The sequence below is a fragment of the Lutjanus erythropterus genome, chromosome 5 (assembly GCF_056507025.1).
Source record: "Lutjanus erythropterus isolate fLutEry1 chromosome 5, fLutEry1.hap2, whole genome shotgun sequence".
NCBI classification, from domain to species: domain Eukaryota; kingdom Metazoa; phylum Chordata; class Actinopteri; order Lutjaniformes; family Lutjanidae; genus Lutjanus; species Lutjanus erythropterus.
This window is the reverse complement of record NC_139321.1, coordinates 22486303-22508371: the sequence shown is the minus strand read 5'-3', so window position 1 is coordinate 22508371 and position 22069 is coordinate 22486303. Positions and strand designations below refer to the sequence as shown.

Sequence of the window (22069 nt, the reverse complement as noted above, 5' to 3'; positions counted from 1 at the left end):
GCTGAGTTTAATTAAAGCTGTCAAACAGTTCTTGTGTCACCGTCCAACATGCATATGCATAAAAGTATTCATTTTCACACCCACACCCATCGTACTCTGACCATCTCTCTCTCTCTTTCTCTCTCTCTCATCAATTGAAGTGTGACATTCTCATAATCAGTCTCCCTTTATCCATCCTGAAGACATGACCAGCCATTTGCCTTCACTATTCTTCCCATGTCTTCCCCCCGCCCACTGCTCCATCACTGGGACCGCCGTTGTCAACACACACAACGTGCCTGTGTTACAACAACCGTGCAGATATGGGAGATTGAGGAAAGGGTGAGTCGAGAATATGAGGGTACTGAGTTCATCGCTCTGGTTGTTATTAAGAGCGAACCTTTCCAGTCATCAGAGAACATGACCTGTGAGGTCACGGTTATCACTGAAGACAATGGGCTTCAGACCTCACACATTTTTTCCTACAAAAAAAGAAACTGAATGGTTTCAAACCTAGAACAAAGAGCTGTTCTTCCACTCAGTCTACATGTTTGTCTGCTCTACCACACACATATTGAGGCTGATGATCTCACGCTGGAATTGGATGTCTGTCTGGACGTTGATGATTTAAGTTAACAACCATTATCCTGCTGTACATAAGAAGTAATATTTGTCATCATACATGTCTGTGTTCCAACACAGTGGTGTTAGTGGAATGAGACTTTTTTGCCTCAGTTTGATATCTTTCTGCTGAAGCATTACCTTTGAATATAATTTGAATATGTGCTGTTAATTCAATTTTGTTTTGGAAGACAGCACATGAAAATTGACTTGGCAAGAGTCTTCTGGGATAAAACAGTGTTTTTGTTCCATTAATTGAATAATACAGTGTGGGAAATACAGTACACGCATTTTTTACCCTTAAGAAAGCACTGACAGATTGGATGGTGAATCCTACTGAATGAAGCCTTCATCAGTAACGTTGGTTACTGAGCTCAGTTATTTTTAAGGTACCGGATTATGTCGGTACAACCATGTACCAGTTTACATAACATCAATTGGTGCCAAATGTTGATACCTGGGACCACATCTGAATAAACAGACTGTGATAAAAAGAGAATGTTGAAAAAATTGTTGAAATTGTTTCAAGTTTTAACTTATTTTTACAACAGAAATTACATTTTCTTATTACAGAGAGAGTAAAGTAACAAAAAAACGTACTGGTGTGTACCAGTATCGAATTCCAGGTACCAGTATCGGTACCTGACATGTCAGCAGCACACATCGAGGTGTGTGTGTGTGTGTGTGTGTGTTGTTTGCTTTCAGAACATTACTGCTGGGCATCATTTACAGTCAACTCATTTAAATTCAAATGATATGTTGGCATCTTCCATGTACCTTGGTAACACAGTGTCCCATGATGGCCCATTAAAAACTCAAGCACATGCAGCACATTAGACGACAGGGCACAATTTGTTTGTGTAGTCGCAAAGAGTTGAAATTGCTTCACATGTGGTTCTAATTACCGTATTCATAAACCAATCAGCAGCCCAGTGTTTAATTGCTTTGCTTCGTGTCTGTATGACTTAATGACCATATCGTTTTGGTGTATCGACATGAAGAAATCTTGTTTAGCATCAAGAAATCTGCTGCACACAAACCGATGCAGTGGGTTCACAGGGGATACAGTGTGTGAAATTCATAAGTCAACACTGCAGTCAGGATCCATCTGATCTGATCAGAAAACAAAGTCAGAAGAATATATTCTTGTCCAATCAGTGACTGTGATTTCAGTTTGACTCAAGGAAATATTAAGCTTTGTTGAATGCTTTTTCATGTACAAATAGTGACACAAATACTCACAGGAGTATCTATAAATAATTCAAATAAATTGTATAATATATGCTCATATAATTCAGGTTTTCTTTTATTAGACATTTTACTGTTTGTTGTATTTCTGAATTTGTGAGTCATTTACCTGTAAACAGATGCTTTCATTTAGCTGGTTTATGACTCACACTTTATCAGATTCAAAATCCCCCAAGATTTGTGTATGTTTGGTTTGCAGATTGTGTTTAGAAAAGCCTGAAGCGAAATGGAGAGTCAGAGGCTTAGTATTAGCGGTGGATGCTCAAGTATCTGATGCCGGTGGCTTATTGTTCATGTGTAAAAGTACTGAGTATTAATGCTTTAAGTAAAAACAAAAAGTTTGGCTGCTTGTGTTAAATGTTGAATACAGTGCATTTATTAGTCCTACTTTGTACATTAAACTATTATAATCAACTGTGGTATATTGTATTTTCTTTTTCATATTAAATGTCAATATGATACAAGAGATGATACCAATCACTCCTCTGTGGGACAGGAGACTGATATTGTCAAAACGGAAATCCCAGATTCAGCCTACTCATGCACGTTGGATTATTTTCTTATTTTCTTATTTTCTACTCCCTCCAGCGGTTGCAGCACACCACCAGCATTTCAGACCAAAACAAATATACACTTTGTTACTCTGTAAAGTTAAAGAAAAAAGTGTCATCTGAACACGCACTGCTCACAAATCTCAGATGAAACTTTCAAACTAGACAATGCTGACAAAATATGGATCAGGTTTATTTTATTACATCGCATATTTGTCACCTAAATGTTTCCAGAAACACATTTCCTTTAAATGTTTCGCTGTAATACAAGACATACTATCACCAGACGGCTGCCATTTGGGCTCTGGTTTCCAACAGAGACTCCCAAAACTCAGATCAAACTGAAACTAGGCAGTGTTGACATATGTTAGTGCACTATTAACCTGTAATATGAGAAATTTACTCACTAGACCGCCATGTTGATAAAGGATGCAGGAAATGGAGAAAGAAAGCTGCTTGCATAAATATGCACATGCATTAACATGGCCATGCACATGCACAAATTTGCACATAGAGCCATCCCAGATAAACAAACAGCGAATAACACTTCTTGTGGTTATGTCTTGGTCAAATTTATTATGGTTTTATGCTTCTTGTATTTAATATTGTTGCTTATAGGTAATTTTCATGTATTTTGGGGGTTTAGGTATGCACCACTTGGGGGTGGGTATCGTTTTATTTACAATTGTTTAATGATTACTGTGTGATTGCAAAAATCAACAAACAGAAAGTTTGAGAAGAGAAAAAAATCCTGACACTTCTTAGTCAACTTTGTTCCATTCACTGCAGTCGAGTTCACAATACTTTAACTACTCCTCTGTAACTACAGTTACACTAGAAATACTACCAATCAAAAATCACCAAAAGACTTTTGAATTAGAGTTTCCCCTTGAAAAGTGTATCTATGTATTTTAAACCAAAAAGTTTAAACAGGATACAAGGGATAAAAACGCCATCTGGCTTAAATCTGGATACTCATGTCTCTCTCTCAGGGTTTGAAAGTCAGCCTGAAACAGGACATCCAGCCAGCTGTTACTCTGACAACTGGAGAGTGGTTGTTTAGTGCCAGTGAAACTGGGTGTGAAGTTGGCAGTGACAGGCTAAAACTAACTCCAGTGCCACCGCCATCACCCAGACCATAAGCAGTCTATCTGAGGGGTTAAAGTCGAACGAACACTGTGTCCAATACTGTTTTTATCCACTTGAACTTTTCATATCTGACCCTCAGCGCAGAGCAGAAATTACTCACTCAGCCCACTCTGACAGCAGAAACACGCCAATATGGAGACCAGCAATCATCTGTATTCTTCTCCTTTGACAGTGGACAGAAACAAGATGGTGCTGACCATGGTGCTGAAATATAACACCTGGATTACAGCTGGAGGAGTCATGTGAACACCCATTTCTATCCTGCCATGCTGTTACACCTGTGGACATTTGATTTGAATTCAGTTTTTATGTCTTGTCCTGGCAGTTTGTTTTAGCCATGCGAGGGGCATGATCATAGACGGTATAAATAGTAGACATAGCCTCTGGGAATGCAATGCAGCCAATGCAGAAGTGCCTTAAACTCAAGTTCTTTCTAATCCACCAGTTACAAAAAGAAGTCTGCATGATCATTATCACTTTGTAAGTTATGGTCCCATTTAGAGGAAAATAAATGATAAAGCAGGGTATGCTTTATCATGTGGCTACCTTGTAAGTTACCACCATGTGTCCTTGGGATCTTAATCAGGATAAAGTGGGTAGCAATGCATATTCTGCCCAACTGCACCCACTTGTCCAAATATGGTCACTTTGGTCCAAGCTGGAATATCTGAACAACTATTGAACCAATTGCCATTGTCATCAATTGCCAGACAAGAAATATGGGAAGAAGAAAGGTGTAGAATGCAGCAGCTTGAATCTACCCACGGTTGTTGTACTAACATGATATGAATCTTAAGTCCTATTCGCAGATGAATCGTATCACCAGGGGACCATGTAATTTAGAAATTATCCCCCGCACATCTGTGTTTTGTATGATGTATACACATAGGATAAGAGAAGTTTGTATTTTACTTGAATTTACTGACATTATCCCTCAGATATGATGTCAAGGCTGTGTGTAACATTAACATTTCGGAAGTGGAGCATCTGTCCTGCAGCGACATTAAAGGAATAGTTCACTCAAAAATGAAAATTCAGTCATTCTCTACTCACCCTCATGTCAAATGAAGGTCGGGTTCAGCTTTGTAGTCCACAAAACACAGGAAAACAGCACTGCAGAATCTCCCAAACAATTGAAGTGAATGGTGACCAGTTTTCAAGTGTAAAAAAACAACAGAATCAAAACATAAAACACCTCCATTCTGCTTGTCTGCCAAGTTGAATAAAAAATGTCATTTACACCGTGTTTTTAGCCTGAATCTTCACTGTAGATCTTTAGCTTGGAGCCATGTTCATACATACTGTCTGAACTGGGTGTGTGTCTTGTGAAGGTGTGCAAACGGCATGTCTGGACTTTAGGAGACTTGGATTATGCTAGGCAAGCAGTATGGAGGCATTTTATGTTTTCTCCAGTTGTTTTTTTACATTCAAAAACTGATCACCATTCATTTACATTGTTTAGGAGATTCTGCAACACTGTGAAACTCCAGCAGTGTTTTGCAAACTAAGAAAATAAACCTGACACTCAATCGGTATGAGGGTGAGTAGATAATGACTGAAATGTTACAAACATACACAGTTACAGCTCACCTTCTTTGTCATCAACACTCATTTTAAACATTAATAAAGCTTCACTGCACAACTGTTGACTGTGAGCTGTTCACCATATCATGAGCCACGATCAAATTTCACACGTGACAACAGAAAACAGTTAAAGATTAAAAAACAACCACAAATTATTGGCATGCTAGTTTGCCGGGGACTAATATTATCACAGGACCTTTGTGTTTAGTGAAATATGGTAGGTAATTTGTGGCTGAATTTTTTACTTCACAAATCACAGACATGTTAGATTCATGGAAGGGTTAAGACCACCTCTGCAATTATTACAAATTACAAGGGGTCCCTGGGTAATACCAGTCCTGTGTAAATAGGTCTTCAGACCACTAGACAGTGAGAAAGCCTAATATAAACAGCTCTTCACAGAAGAAGCAGCAGTCTCCTGGTAAAGTAACTTCAGTTTCACTTATTTCTAGTAAGTTTTTGGAGAAACAAACACTTTCTAACTAAATTGCCCAGAGGACTATTGGTTTAACTGTCCACACACACATAGCCTACAGAGTATCCATGACTTAACATGCAATATTCACTAAACTGCTTGAGGCTCAACTACTCGTTGCCATTACCTACAATTCCCAAGAGTTGGTCTGTCATAAACAAGAGTGCAGCAGGGAGTTACTTAGCTGCAGAGAACTACAAAATGATGCAGTAAGGAATATGGAAAGGCACTAAAAGCTACAAGGAACAGATCTGCCACATCTTTGTGTCAATCTCTCCCTCCCTCCTCCCCTCCTCTCTCCCCGTCTCTCTCCCAGGAGCATCACATGAGCTGCAGTAGCAGAAACCTCCTGAATTATTGAAGCAGGCAAGACATCTCTCAAACCCACACACACGCGCTCATACACACAAACAGTAACTGTATCCCTGCCCTCAGGGGGAAAATGAGATAATGACCAATTCAATCTGACATGGTTTTAGAGACCATAAACATCAGAGTGAGAGAAAGAGAGGGAGGGAGAGGGGAGATGCTGACACTGATCGAAAGGAGGACTGGGGAGGTGTGAAGAAGAGAAACAGACTGCCCATGATTTATTTCACACTGTGACAGTCAGGGTTGGGAGGGCTACTTTCAGATGTGATGTGAGCAAGGCTGCCTGCTTGTAAATAAAATCTTCTGCATTACATAATTGATTAGACTTCCCCCTGAAACACAATACATAGCCAGATTTATTCAAAAGAGCGATGCGTAATTTGAATGCTGTTCGTAAGATCATCTGCATCAGCTACCGCGATGGGCAAAGCAATGATTGCGTCCATCATCTCAGTAACAACGGCTGTGATTACAGGGAACAAGCGGCGGCAGACACATACTATCAATCAAAGCATGAAGCTGCTTTCTAAATCATAAGATAGCCTATAACCTCATTACATGATAGTGAAAAGAGGAAAATGCTGGCTCAGTGTGCGACAGCAACATATTGCAAGATATAAAAGACGATTATTATGGCTGGAAAACAAAATGAACACTGATAACTGATGTCTGTCTCATGTTCAAGAGATTATAGATAATCGATGGATGAACAATTGTGTTCACATTCTCACTGATCAGTCTGTATTTATTATGATGCACAGTATGTGAAAAGTTTTGTTTATGTGTTCATGGATAAAACTATACAAATAGGGGTTCTCAAACATAAGGCTAACTCAGAGGTAAGGATCTGACTTTTATTTAAGGCCAGAGGACCTGTTAAATGGCTCGGTGACGCAAGACAGCCATAGTCCCCCAACACTACACTATATAAGCCCCACAAGCTGATACACGAGTGTCTCCAACCCCCAGCCTCTGTAACATTTACATTAGATGTATAAATTATAGCAAATTTTCCACAGCAACATTAATGTTTGAACTCGGCAGCAACAATACACAACACTCTGTTCAGCAGCTAATATCACTATGACAATATTGTCAATGACGGGGAAATACGGCAAGCCATTAAAACCAAATTCATCTGGGGGCAAGATCTCTGTGATTGATCTCCAGCTAATGTTACTGTAGCAGTATAGCTGGAGATCACTCACAGCATGCACTGCACTGTATATCCACCAGCAATGTATTGATCAATAAAGAATGTATTTCAAAATAGGAAACACCACACTTCATAATGCATTTTATTCATACCATGAGGTTCCAGATGCAGATCTTGGTCTGGACTTTGAGAAGTCCTGTAATACACCGGGTTTAAATGAATTGGATTGACTAAAATACAATTAGAACAACTGTTATTTATTAAACTTTAAAGATGGCGCCCATTCAGTCAAAAGAGAACTGCTCACCTGTAACATACAAGAAATTTGTCTAGCCTCTAGTTCCTCACATATCTTGATGACATTGCAGGTTTTTAAATCACTTTTCTCAGCTCAAGGAAAGTTTTACAAATATAAAACCACTACAGATCAAAAATTCATATTCATAATTGACCTTGTTTGCAGTTTGAGGTGTCTGTTAACAGTTTTACAGATGCCTCTTTTACAATGGTAATGGCTTTTATAATATAATGGTGGCTATGGGAAAAATGCTTTTTTGGCTGCAGAGGAATTTTTTGTTGCAATACCACAAGTAGCTGCTGGGAAAAACTTGAGGCCAGCTTGGCAGCAATGTCCTGTCTAGGTTCCATTATATGTCTATGAATTAAGGTGATTAACATAGTAAACATTATACCTGCTAAACACGTTAACTTTTTCACTGTAAAGATGCTGATGTCAGCATTTAGATGAAAGCCCCAAAAAAGATCATCAAAGAAAGAGACACCAAACAAAATATTATCTTGCTTACCCCACTCCTAATTGCTTGTAAGTCCAAGCACTACTAGACAGCTCATCCTTTTTTGCTGTCAAAAATCATGAATCATCTGCATCTGAAAATACCCCCTTTAAGCTTTAAGATTTTTTTTTCAAACAAGAAAATGTGATTACAGAGTTTATCTTTATTGCTGTGTAAAAATATGTACTTTGATTCCAGATGTCTACTGGGTTTTATTCCAGGGTCATCTTCTAAAACAAAAAGGTTTGAAGCAAGAGAAGCAATGAATTAAAGAGCAGACAGCTGGTGTGATCTCAAGACCTAACACTCCCAACACAACAATAACACCGCCGTGCCAACCGGGACTTTCTATTTGGCAGAGTAACAAGCAGGCAAATAAGGCTGCTATGGCTCATCTCCACTTGTAGATTCAACTTATAAAACAGATTACAAAAAGACAAATCAAATGCTAGCATGTGGAGAGATGTAGAGGGAGCCAAACCCCGAGGAAGAAACATCTGATCATACACCATCGCGCAGTGGGGGTGACGGCTTTACTAATGGCAGTGGCAGCAGAAACGCTCATACAAACACATACGAAACTGACATACATACGTCTGCATTTTCACTCTAATATGCAGACACGATGATCAAAACAAGCTACACATGTTTTATGGATTAAACTATACACAATTTTGTTCATAGGCAGGCTTTGACATACGCATGCACGAGCACACACACACACACACACACACACACACACACACACACACACACACACACACACACTGAATATCCTCCAATTCCATCAAAACCAGCTGTGAAAATCCTACAATCTTATGGACATGTGTTGACAGAAAGCTGGCTGCCTGTCATTAGTGTAATGCTGATTTTCTAACAATGGCAGCCGACATCCATGAAAATGAAATATGGTGGAAATATAGCATAGACAGCTTGAAGCCATATGGATCACTGCTGAGTGCAGGGTAATGACATAATAACACTGGAAATAAAATGAATGAATCTGTTTTTACCTCTGAAATGATTAGCCAAACAATCAGTCAGAATCCATAGAAGATCATTTAACTTTCGATCATTTTTTAACTGAACTGGTGACAAAGTTTCACTGCATGTGCCACTTTTTTCAGTTTCAGATCACTGTAAACTTAACTGAACTGAAGTTTTGTGGTACGAGACAGAGAGAAGCCGAGACCTCACACATGTCTATCTACGGCCGCCACAAAGTGTACAGTTGGAGAGAGGCTTCACAAACTTATATATTCTATAATAAAAACTAATCATTAGTTGCAGCCACATTACAGTTAGGTTAAACATACTCTGTGTTGATATTAGATTCTTGACAGAATATCCCAAGAGATGAACAAAGAATATTGTCAGTAGGAGTGAGATATGGATAAAATCTTCTATCTTGTTGTAGCTTATCATGTTAGCATGTGAAATGCTAATGCTAATCAGCACTAAACCCAGCTGAGACTGGTGGGAATGTCATTACTGTTGCAGGTATTTGATCATGAATCAAAGTAAATCATATTGGCCTGATTAGGGTGCTCAATGAAAACTGTGACTCCTCAACTTTGCTAACATACAGCGATTGAGCTGACTCAAATGGAGAGAGGATGAAAAAATTGTCCCACTTCTGCTTTTGTTTATTTTCTCTGCTGATGAGTAAGTTATTTATTCATAACGCGCACAATCTTCTGATGTCAGACTTGTTTCTATATAGCTGGGTTACATACCTCTAAGTCCCACCAGTTCCCCATACCAATCAATCAATCAGTCCTTTCTGAGGATAACCCTGTAAAAAGGGGTGGTGTCTATCATATAAGATGTGCTGCTATTCAAACCAGTAAATTTGTCTCACCAAGGTGACTGCTGACTGGAGGGAAAACAGAAACATCAAGGATGTGAGCGTCCATTTTGACAAATGAAAAGAGGTTGGAAAGTGCACAAAACCTTGCAAGAGTAGAACCAGAATACGCCAAAATGGTGGTGCTAAAGGAAAAGTCACCGGGATTTATCCTCTGGGAGCCATAAATGTCTAAACAAAACTTCATGACAATCCATCCAATAGTTAAGGAGGTGATCCAACAAACCAATTGACTAACAGACTGACATTGCCATTCCTACAGTAGATTCACACCACTACCGTGTCTCTAATGCCAATACTGCTATAAAGCAGTCCTGCCCATTGATGTGAAATATTGCCTGCAATTATGCAACATATCCAGAGACATTAAAGAGATAGCTACCTAAGGATAAACACAGACAAAGGTAATAATGCTGGAAAATAAATATAAATATTAGTAGGCGATCCAATACTCTCACAGAATAAGAATAAAGACAGGATTTTGTCTTTCAGTGAATGTGTATATAAATATATAACTGGTAGTAGACAACATTAGTTTTTTTTTCCAGTGGTCTGAGGGTGGTTTCTCTGTCTTGGTAAATCTTTAAACAACAGCAGCAAATCAGACAACATCTCTTCAAAAGAATCAACAGCTTAGCAGGAGAGCTTCATATCAGCGCCAGATAGACTGACAGAAAGACAATCCCCACAAAGAGGAGAGAGAGAGAGAGAGAGAGAGAGAGAGAGAGAGAGAGAGAGAGAGAGAGAGAGAGAGAGAGAGAAAGAAAGAGAGAGAAAGAGAGAGAGAGAGGAGAGTTTGGAGGGGCTGCCATGACAAAGCTGACTGAAACATGGACACACACAAACACACACACACATGTATTGATGATGGATTCCACATTTCTCCCATCCTTCCATCCTGCGTCTGTCCATCTGTTCTGCCCACAGTGATGATGGGCTTCACATTAAAGCTCCTCCTCTTCCTCTTTTCTCCCACCATCTCTCTTTTTTCCCCCCCGTTTCCTTCTTTCTTATCATGAGCCAACATTACACTGGCAATCCCATAGCTTTCCCGCTTTGTCTGGCTCTCTCTCTGTTCTACCCTCCAATATACACACACACACTCACTCACTCACACACACACACACACTCAAAACCTATTTATCCTGGTCATAAGGGACAGCGACCTTTGACTATCCAGTGACCGAATTGTCCTCCGGTGTATTTGTGTGTGTGTGTGCTTACATATGTGTGTCTGTGTGTGTGTCTTCCCGTTCTTTCACACTCTTATTGATTACATCAAGGCTCCAATCAGGGTTACCAGGCCCTGTAAATTTACTGATCGATCCCTCCGAGAGCCTCAGGGTGGATGGGAAGCTGAATGTGTGTGTGTGTTTTTGCATGTGTTTGTGTGGACATTCACACACATGCAGAGACAGCACAATGAGAGATACGTGAAAATTTTCCACCAGTAAGTTTAAAGAGGCACCACATGACACAGAAAATATGTGCTTGCAGCTGGAGCTGTGCATTCCCTCTCCACACACACAGAGCCACAATCCTTCAGAGCAGAGATCAGAATCAGCGTTTTCTCATTTGAAATCAATAGCTCAGAGTAAGAAATATGCACACAGAAAAGGAGAGCACGGAAAAAGAAACAGGATGAAAGAGAAGAGCAGAAAGCGTGAGAGAGAGGAGGTTTATTTTGAAGGGCACTGTTTCATCAGGAATTAGTCGAGTATAAAACGAGAGGAGGGAAGAGCCAGGAGAGAGTGGAGGTGATAAACAGCATGACGAGAAGCTACAGAGGCAGCTTAAGAGGAGAAAGAGAAATGGAGGATGGAGCATGGGGAGAGATAAGAAAAGAATGACAGCTGTTCAACCAAGTCTTCGCTTAATTGACAGAAATACTGTAAGTCCGCTGGCGAGTATTCGCTCAGAAAGTTTGTATGTATGTGAGAGAGGAGGTGAAGGTGACTCCATGGTTTGTCTTCTTGTCTGAGCTGCCTCACTCAAACCGCACCCTGCCCCCTCCACCTCAGCTGTACAACCAGCCAATCAGGACACACACATACACGCCGGGGAGCAAACATAGATATTACCGAAGCCGGGCAGTTCATTTGGATGCAGTGGGGGGCTCCCAGGTGTGAATGTGTTCATGGCGAGGCAGAGTGAGGCTGAAAAAGAACGTGAAAGCTCAGCAAAACCCGCTTCTCCATAAATGCAAGAGGGGAAAACATGTAATACAAGTCACCACACCAACAAGCCCTGAAATGAAAATAATAGTGTCGCTGCAGCTGCTTCCATTGCTGAAAAAATAGTAACTCAAAAAAATTCCTGTACACACACATACAAACACACGCACACTCTGTTACTGGACTTTTACTAGGATTACTAGGACTGTGATGTATGGATTTTTTCTTACTGCAGTGACAAAGCGGCATATTCCTGCAGGATGGTGGTTTACCACGTCTGCCCAAATAATTATGTTTTATTGGACTTAAATGAAGAACACTGTCACAAGCTTTAAGGAATAGGGCAGTGTGTCAGTGTGTACCGCATGCAAGTGAAAGAGATCGAGTATCAGACTGCTGCTCAGAGTAGAGTAGAAACTTAATCTTAGCAGTAAATTGTCAGTCTGGCAGTAAATGTACAGTTTATGTTACAGTGTATGAGTTAATAAATGCTGCAACTTCTCAAGACCAAGAAAATTTCTGTCTGTTATTTCTTAACTGCTGGAAAAGGGACATTGTCTTAACACAACCACACAAACACATTTGCCAAGATTTTCAACCTGCTGCGAAGTCAACCAGCTAATAAACAGACTGTCGGGAGATGGTGTGCATTTACACAAATAGGCCTACACAAGAAAGAATATGCAGCACACAACCGATGTCCCTCACAAATAGGATTTAGTGTCTTTCTGTAAATCTGGCAGCATGCAAACAGGGTGGAAAACGGAATTTCAGCAGGAAAAGAGAGAAAAGGGAGGGAAAGCAGGGCAGGGACAAGAAAACCCTCTTTTAGGAGAAACAAACAACGCGCTCAGGAGAGTGAAAACAACTTTTACCCCTCTCGAGGATAAAAGTTGAGGCTGTCTGAATAGCAATGACAGCTTTTCTGTCACTGTTTGCACGGAGAGATTCTGACAACAGACACAAGAGAGGGGAGGAGACAAAACAAAATGACAGGAGACAAAATGAGACAAGATTATACAAGATGACAAGACCTCAGACAACACTGGGGCTGGATATTGTTTGAAATTTTTAGATACAAGTATTGATATGATACGTTTCAGTGTGTTCTCACTCTAAATGTGTTAAATGTGGCAGTAAGGTCAGTGCCGCTGTATGTATATGACACTGACGGTACCCCTTTAGCATCACCTGCACATTTATCATTACTAACTCGACTGCGGACAGTAGGCAGTTTGAGGAGGATGCCATTCTGATCTGTAGTGGAGTGAATGGGGGAGCAGAGGGTACGGTTGTCCCCTGCCCATGGATCTCTCTCTAGTTACAAAGAAGCCACCTGGGGCTCAATCTGCCTGACTGAACATGCATTTATTAGTGTTTCTCAATAAAGTCTCAAAAAAGAAACCCCTGATAAAAAAAAGTCACATTCACATATGCCTTCTCTCATTAGTTGCCAGTTCAGTCTGTCTTTTGTTTTTTTATCCTTTTATCTGAATGAACAAATTATTGATTGACGTAGTTTGAAAAACAGTAGGTTGCTGCATGATGACAAATCCATGGTGCTGTCCATGGTGCTGAAATAACACACCTCATTGTAACTCACGTCTTGCATCTCCATAAAGTCTACGAGTTGCATGCGGGCCCACTACAGGTGCTCATTAAAGAGGGATATGTACTGCATGATGGTTTGAAGTGTGGGGCCACTGACCAAGCTGCTGCGTTCAGTACTGACAGCAAAGCTTTACTATTTTTGGATACCTTTCTAAAAAAGCCTTTTGTCAAAAATAAAACTGAAGTAAACAGTCCATGAATCTGACACTGAACTTTCAGTGCTTTTCATACAACATGCACATTTTGGTCACAATATGAAGGACAGGGGTTCAATACCCTGAGACAAGACAAGATGAGATTGAGTGTCAAGCTTGTGTGTGGATCAGTGTCCACAGACCCACACTGAAATCTCCTCTGATTATCAGCACTCTAAACACATTCTCAACATGGATCAAACTCATGCTGATGTTATACACTGACTCTTCAATACCAACGCTTACTGTGCCTTTACCTCAATACAAACTGCCCAATAATTTCCTCCTTACACAACATAAATCCACCAATAATAGACCTGCTTAGGCCATAATAGCAGAACTGGCTTGAACCAGCCAGCTCAGCAATCCACAGACCACAATATGTATTAGCAGACTTCACTGCTTTATAAAAAGCAATTACACGAGGAGCTTTTCAAACTGTTATTATCTGCTGTTAAATAATATATCAATCTTATGACTTTGCCTTCCAATAAACTCTACAATATTAAAAATAGTTTTGCTGCAAATTATCACAAAGCATTTGTTCTTTTCCCTGCAGAGACCGCATAAGATTGAGGTCAGTGGTTTTGACACATAAAGTGAACGAGGTGAAGTAATTAGGCACATAATTTAGGCATAGTGAATGACTATAATTATCAGGTAAAATTGTGTCCATTACTCTAAGAACACTTCGCCTCAGATTCACCCATCTTACAAATATATTGACTGTAATTCTGTCTGCCACCTAAGGAACAAACGCATTAGCAGCAGCACCGTAAAGGGCCAGCTTGGAAATCACTGTAGTCATACATTCATGTACCATGGCTTCAACCATGCGTGCTGGTGTTACAAAATTTGGACTGGGTATTAAGATCTTCTGTTTTACTGCTGCTGTATCTACCACTGTTCCAGCTGGACCCCTCATATTCACTTTTGTCCTGACCAGAATACTTTGATGTTGCCAACAACACGAGGCAGTTGCAGGCTTACAACAACTCAGTGCTGCATACAAATGTGTGTAGATTCACTGCAGCTACACCACATTTGCATAAAAAGCTCATGAAAATTAAAGCACTGATTGTAACCTAAGGAAAATGGAAATACCGTGAGCACAAATTATGGCAACAAGTGATTTGGCAAAAGAGCAGCAAAGGTGGTTAAGCAAATTTAAGGATTAAGAAACTATTTAATCGGACAAAAACACTCAGATATCCAAAACCATTCATATAGCACAGTGGAAACAAATGCACTGCACTGAAAAGTAAGCAAGAAACTTTTCCACAAGACTACTACTCATGTTTTAGACCAGATCCAGACAGTTAGACAATTGTGGCATGTGTGTGTGTGTGTGTGTGTGTGTGTGTGTGTGTGTGAAGAATTGCTCTAGCGCAGCTGGCATCAGTCTGATGCCAAGGCAGTGCGTCATTTATTCCACAAATGTGTCCTTTTGTTTCTGAAATTCATGTCTGCATCAAGTATACAAGTAAGTAACAAAGACATTGGCTTGGTTTTGATTGCAGTGCAGAAAGTGTTTTTGAACTAACACAATGTGACAGTAATGAGGGACAGTTTTTCACTGCATGTCTTCCCTTAATACAAGTGGACTCCCAATACAACTGTCTCTGCCTGCATTACACTTATCTTTCAACTCATTACAGTCGTTATTAGGAGTGCAGCTAGGCAAAATAATAAATCAAATCCTATTTTCCTTATGTTTCCACCTGAACTTTGACTGTTAAACTCTTGCTCCGGCTCCCCTGCCAACAAATGGACACTCATACATTATGCAGGAGGGAGCAAGTGGCTCATCAGGGATGCAGAGTGAAACATGGCAGGCAGAGGAGAACAGCAGAGAGGAGGAGTCACGGGTGGGGTGGGGGCATGGGGGGTGGGGGGGGTGCGGAGGAGAGGGCTACGGTTGAGGAAGCACAGGGTCATCCACCCCTCCAGAGACAGATGAAGAAAATGAGCGGAAGAGAGGAGTGTGGAGGAGAAATGTGGAGTTCATGTCTCAATGAGAATTAAGGGGAAGAGGGTGAGATTGACTGAGTGACAGATAACAACCCTTCATATCCCTGTCCTTTTTAATTCATCCAGTGTCAACTGAGTTCATCTCCATTTACTGTGAAACTGTGCTGATTTGATGTTATAATCTGCCACCAGATTTTAATCCTTTGTTATCCTTTACATCCTGTACACGTGAAGTGCCGTAGCTGCTGTAGCGCTGGCAGTTTAAAAAGCTAAAAAGACAATGAGGAGGAGATTGGCCGGGGGAAACGGGGTCAAACATGAAGATTCTGCAAAGTAAGCTTGAGGTAATTATTATGCTAAAGCTTGCCAGTGTGTTCTGTGTCATTTTAAATCACTTCACTGACAACCACTGCAGCCTCATTTAGCTACTTGTTTGCAACCACCCATTTAAGACATGTAAAAGCTTCAAAATTCAAGAGTCAGGTGTTTACTGACATATGTTATGGCAGAGATCAAAATGTGAAAATCTCTTAAGCTTGTGTTAACAGCAGGCCTTATTTAAAGGCATCTAGCCAAAAACCCAATGACTTCAAGGTGAGGGAATGGGAAGCGCTAATATGCTAACTCATTTAGATGTTTTCGCACTCATTCCTGGAACATTTTACTGACCAAGAAAGATTCCCCTGCTTGTGAAGCAATGCCAGCAGCACCTTCACATACCATGTACTGCACCCCCATGTTGCCCTCACCACCCTAGGTTATAGCCATTACTTTGTTGGCCAAAACATAGTGTTGAGTGACAAAAATACTCCTCTAGCAGGCTAGCCAGAGGTGGAGACTAAAAATCCAAGATGAATTGCTTGTAATTCTTTCTTAACAACAGTGACATCACTGGATGCAGGAAGAATGTCATATTTTGCAGCTGGAAAACTAAGCTTTCTCAGTCAAATGTAGCACACTTTGAGGAATTTAACTGACAGCATTTACCCTCATCACTGCCTAGACATCCACATGGAAAGTGGTGAATTTCCCTCTTAAGATCAGCCTTCATATTTGGAAGCTTGCAAGAACGGTCGTGTTATAGTTTGAGGCAGATTCATACAAAAACACATTTTCGAAATCCAAAGTCTTGCTGTCTGTGATATTAAAGGATTTGGTGACGGAGAGGGGAGGAGAGAAATGAGTAAGAAAGAAAGGAGGAGGAAGGAGGACACAAAACAAAAGACAGCCAGCATTGCAGGAGACAAATTACGACCAGCAGGTTTCTCTGTGTGATAGGACAGACAATACACATACACACACACACACACACACACATATACATAAACACAACAGCAGCTCCTGCATTCGGTTGGTAGCATTGCTTGAAATATTAAACATAAATGTCACAGCCTTTTCCCCCCATCCATTGCTCCTCATCTCCCCTCCTTTCCTTCCCTCCTCTTCGCTCCTGTCCTCCGCCCCCTACACTGACAGTTTCCTGTTAATGAGTTTCATTCGTACGGGAGACCACAGTGAGAAATAAATAGTGGGCAGCACTCTCTCTCTCTCTCTCTCACACACTCTCACACACACACACACACACACACACACACACACACACACACACACACACACACACACACACACACACACACACACACACTGCAGGTAGTAGAGCCCTGACTGAGTGTACACAGACATGACTAATACTAGCTCACATCACCGCTCCAGTACTGTATGGGGAAGACCAGCTCTAATAAGGCCAAAGTTAGCCCACTGTCTACTGAAATCTCTAGAGGACATGTTAGCAGGCAGCAGAGGACATGATGGTAAGAGTACAGTATCAAGACTGAACGGCAACACTGATCAGCCTGATCAAAACTGGTTAAACAGGAGAGTTAGTTTAACATTGTTGTCATTATCAAGTTAAGACCAAAGTCAAAGCTTTGAGTAAAATTTTGGAGGTCGAATTATTCTGCGAAGAACACAAGATTGTTCTGATTGATCAAAGAAAAAATGACATTCATAAAGTATTAAGACATCTCAAGAGGTATCAGCAGGTCATGCAATTTCCAACAATAAATCCATGCTTTGGAAATAAACAATAATCTTGAAAAGAAGCTGAGGCTATCTCAATACCAACACAGCACAGCAGGAGCTTAAGTCATTATGTTCATGACGCACTGGATTCAGTGTGAAAGCAACCAGCCTCTCTAAAGCTGGAGGAGAAAGTTTGCTTTTGGTGCCACTGGGAAAAAATGTAATATCCTTTAAGCACAAAGTAATTCAAGAGGTCTGAGACAAAACTTCTCCTCTTGACGGTTTCCAGGCCTTTACAACCCGTGACGGGACACTTTGGTGAATCACAGGTCGGTAAGATAGTTGATTGCTGATTTTTATTTCCAGGTTGTTTTGGTCCAAGCCAACAACCTAAAACATTGTTATTTGATGACCTGGGAATGAAACTGAGCAATAAACCATCCTACAGACGTTCTTCTCCAGAATCCTTAGTGCACCTTTAATTTCCCATGAATATCTGTAAGGTTCACACGGTCTGGCAGCATCACACATATTCTGCTACAGCTCTTCACTGAAGCTATACAACGTTTACACTGAATGAAATATTCAAAAACAAGACTTGCGTGTTTTATACTGTAGCTGCACCATTTCATTAAAGCAGATAAAGACTTGCACATCTTTTAAATTTCCTCAAAATTCAGCTGGATATATTTGGTATCTTTGACAACATGAAGGCCCCCACTACCAAATATAGTTCTGTGGGTTTGAACAATGTAGCTGCACAGCACCTGGCTGATTCTGTACTTTGGTTCTTATATGACAATAATTGCATCTGCATGTTGGTGTCACCGCAGTTAGCGTTTGAGAATCGTGCTGAGACTTCAGAGTGACTTCCAGCCTCTTGACATGAAGTGCTTACTGTACTCATAGGTCTTTTGTAGTCAAAGCTTAAGAGTATTCTTGAAAGCAAGCAGATTTCAAAAAATGACTAAAATCAAAGACAATCATGGTTTACACACATTGAGCACAATGAGTCAGCTGGGCTACAGTCAGCAGTGAAGCTACCATGGCTATTTCTGAAAAACAAAAACAAAAAAACAATATGCCAGATATCCCTGAGGACAAAAGCCTTGATGATTCTCTGTAATGGATTAAGAATGATGCATATCTGAACTACACAGGTCTCTGTACTTCAATATACACTGTACTGCATGTTTCTTTTTCCAAATAAATAATAAAATGTCCTGTCAGGTGAACAAGAAAAGCAGAATTACCAAACATAAACCATTACTGCAGAGGTTATTTTATATGTTATGAAATACCACAAGTCACAGACTCAGTTCTTTTGATTCTGACTAGAGTAGATCAGTGGGTGAGGTCCCTCAAGGGGGTCACAAGATAATTTTTCAAGAGTTGCCAGATGGTTGTGGAGACTAAAATACAATATCGTGGCGAGCTGCACAGAATGAAAGCTTGGGAGCAGTTCTCAGCTCTATCAGCCCCTCAGAGACATTCAACAAAAAGGACAAGCCCTCAAAAATGCAAAAACACATCTGGTCTCATGAAATGTAACAACCACCTCACTGTGGTTAAAACTACTATTACTCAGTACAGCAAGCATGAATGACTAATATACGGTTCTTACATCACATCACCTGTAACAGGGATATAATTTGCCTTCAAATAGATTTTATTTGGTGTATATCATGCTGACATTCTGTTGGAGCAGATGATCAATTAAAAGCCCATTGCTGTGGCTATTTGAAACAGAATGAAATGACGAAATGTCAACACTGGCAAGAAAAAAACTGTCAGTTTGGTTGGGAAATCCTTCAGTCCATCAGTCAAAATCATGAGCCATCATGTTTCCCCCCCCCCCATCATATGCAGATATGCAGAAGTAGGATGTTAACTGTCTATGAGTCTGCTTTTCTTTCAACCAGGGTCTGAACCTGCTGAGTCTCTACAAGGTGGATTATGCCTGCTGGCAAGTGCTCAAGTACTCACAGGGTGTATCAAGGGCGTAGTGCGCTCCCTCACACACACACACACACACACACACACACACACACACACACACACACACACACACACATTTTCAGACAGACACACACACAATGAAGCTAATTACGATGCCCCCTCCACACACACACACACACACACACACTTTGGCTGGATGTTGTGTCTCTCAGTGTCAACTCACATCTCTGAATCTGTTCCAGGCTCTGTCCTTGTTGTACTGAGCCACGGTGCTCAGCCATTTGTCGTTAGTGTTACCGGAGACCGCCGTGTGTGTGCTCAGCAAGAGAGCCACGACAGGTAGCAGAAAGAAGAACATCTTCTGGAAGCAAACACAGAGAGAAACAAAGACACAAAAAACAGAAAGGGTGTAAGACGGGAGTGAGAAAACAGGAGGAGGAGAGGAGGCTGCAGCAAAGTGTTTTAGAAGACCAGACAGAAGTGAGACTGTCCACTTTACACAACACAGAACTCTCGTGTTGTGACGCATCAAAGGGTCAGAATGTCACAACGGAACATTAAAAGATTCAAACGGAACCTCAGTTAACGACTGCACGCGCCGCACAGTGCTCATTTTTATCAACCCTTCCTCTAATCGGATTATAAACATTGGAGAGTTGTCGCCGCGGCAGATGGGGCACCGCGAAACGATTAGCTCGCGAGCTTCCCCTCCGCCAATTTAAAAAGCAATTAGCGGCGTCAACACAATTGCCGCCCCCACGGAGCTTTGTCTTGGCTTTCATCCGCTTTCTCCTACGTCTCCTCCGTCCTCCTCGGCGCCGCGAAAGTAGGTAACTACACACTTTCATTTTTTCCCAGTTTGTTTTTCTTTGGTAAAAGCGCCACAGTGCCTCGCTGCTGCACCTACCTGGGATAGTTTGTTGGTGTCCAGTTCCGATTCCCGGGGGAAAAATAAGTCCACAGCCCCGGGCACTCCGGTGGCACCCGACTGCTTGTAGGATTGACGGCAAAAGGGAGCTGCGAGGATGAGCGGACCGGGAGCTTTCTCCTCCTCCTCCTCCTCCTCCTCCTCGGTCACCAGACACCGCCTCCTCTCTCTCTCTCTCTCTCTCTCTCTCTCTCTCACACACACTCTCTCTCTCTCTAACCGTGTCATTGATTTTCAGTGGGGGGATTTTTTTTATGTTCACACCAGAGCCCGAGCAGGATTTGGGAGCTGTGTCAAAGCGCTGTTCTGGGTATACCAGACACAAATTTAATGTTGGTCATGCGTCTCTGTTGTGGAATTCAAGCTCGTGGCCACCATAATAAATACAATTAAGACACGCAAAGCGCAAAATCAGCGCTGTGGTGGTGCCGGAGCGGCAGCAGCAGCGCTTTTTTTTTTTTTAGCACAATGGACAGAGGCAGGATCACATAAAAAAAAAAAAAAACGTAATTTATGAAAATACAACTCATAAATGGGACATATTATCAGGGCGTTCATTTTGAGGGAAAATGTAACGATGTATGTTTAAATATTTAATCTTAGATCCTTTAGCTCTCTCTGGGGTTTGTTTGGTTTGGCAACACTCTTGCTTCTCTTTCTCTCTCTCTGCATAATGTGTGTCTGGATGTGTGTGAAGTTCAGTGAGAAACTTGTGTCTGCTGTTGCAACACTCACCTTTCAGTGTGGCAGGTGGAAGTAACCAAGTGTGTGTGTGTGTGTGGGGGGGGGGGGGGGGGGGGGGGCGGTGATGGTAGTGGCACATTTTGTTAGAGCACAAGTAACTCAGTGATTGTTGATAGCAGATCTCTCAAACTTTGACATACGTGCCCATATGTCTACAACAAATAAAAGTCACTTGGACTACTACACAATCAGAGATTATGTGAGATAATGTCAAATACAAAGAGGTCTGTTGATACAACCTACCCCACTACTGGGGTAAGTTGTAACATTAGCTGGGAATAGATGTAACAATGCAAGGTAATTGGTTAAATTACAATCCATGCTATACAATTTACATAAGAACTAAAGAATAAACTGTAAAATAAAATGAACTACTTATAGTTGCAAAAAAGACTATATGTGTGTGTGTGTGTGTGTGGACTGTCACATAAGGGTTCAGTTACTCTCACAGTTGTGGTAAACGTAGATGGCTGCCCCTGGGGTGCAGGATTTGTGGATCCAGAACTGACAACATGCACACTTGACCTTCACTTCTTTTTGCCTTAAGTTTGCAAAGTGTTCCATGCACAAAATGCAGACAAATTCATTATTAAAATGAACTGTTACAACTACCCAAACCATTAGATATATAACTGTTTTAACATGTGGGCGCAAACATACCATGAAAGCA

The 22069-nt window shown here is 41.0% G+C and overlaps 1 protein-coding gene across 3 annotated transcripts in view; it reads right to left on the bottom strand.

The window, feature by feature from the left end:
- Positions 1 to 20779, bottom strand: part of spock1 (SPARC (osteonectin), cwcv and kazal like domains proteoglycan 1) — a 151502-nt gene extending 130723 nt beyond the window's left edge. For 2 of the 3 annotated variants that reach the window (XM_084719226.1, XM_084719228.1), the window contains exons 1-2: positions 20635 to 20779; positions 19951 to 20088 (exon numbers count right to left, since the gene is read on the bottom strand). In XM_084719226.1, coding sequence (XP_084575352.1) covers positions 19951 to 20085 — 135 coding nt within the window. In that variant the 5' untranslated portion in view covers positions 20086 to 20088; positions 20635 to 20779. The remainder of the gene's footprint in view (positions 1 to 19950; positions 20089 to 20634) is intronic. The other variant, XM_084719227.1, reaches the window with a different exon arrangement.
- Between the last annotated feature and the right edge of the window lie 1290 nt (positions 20780 to 22069).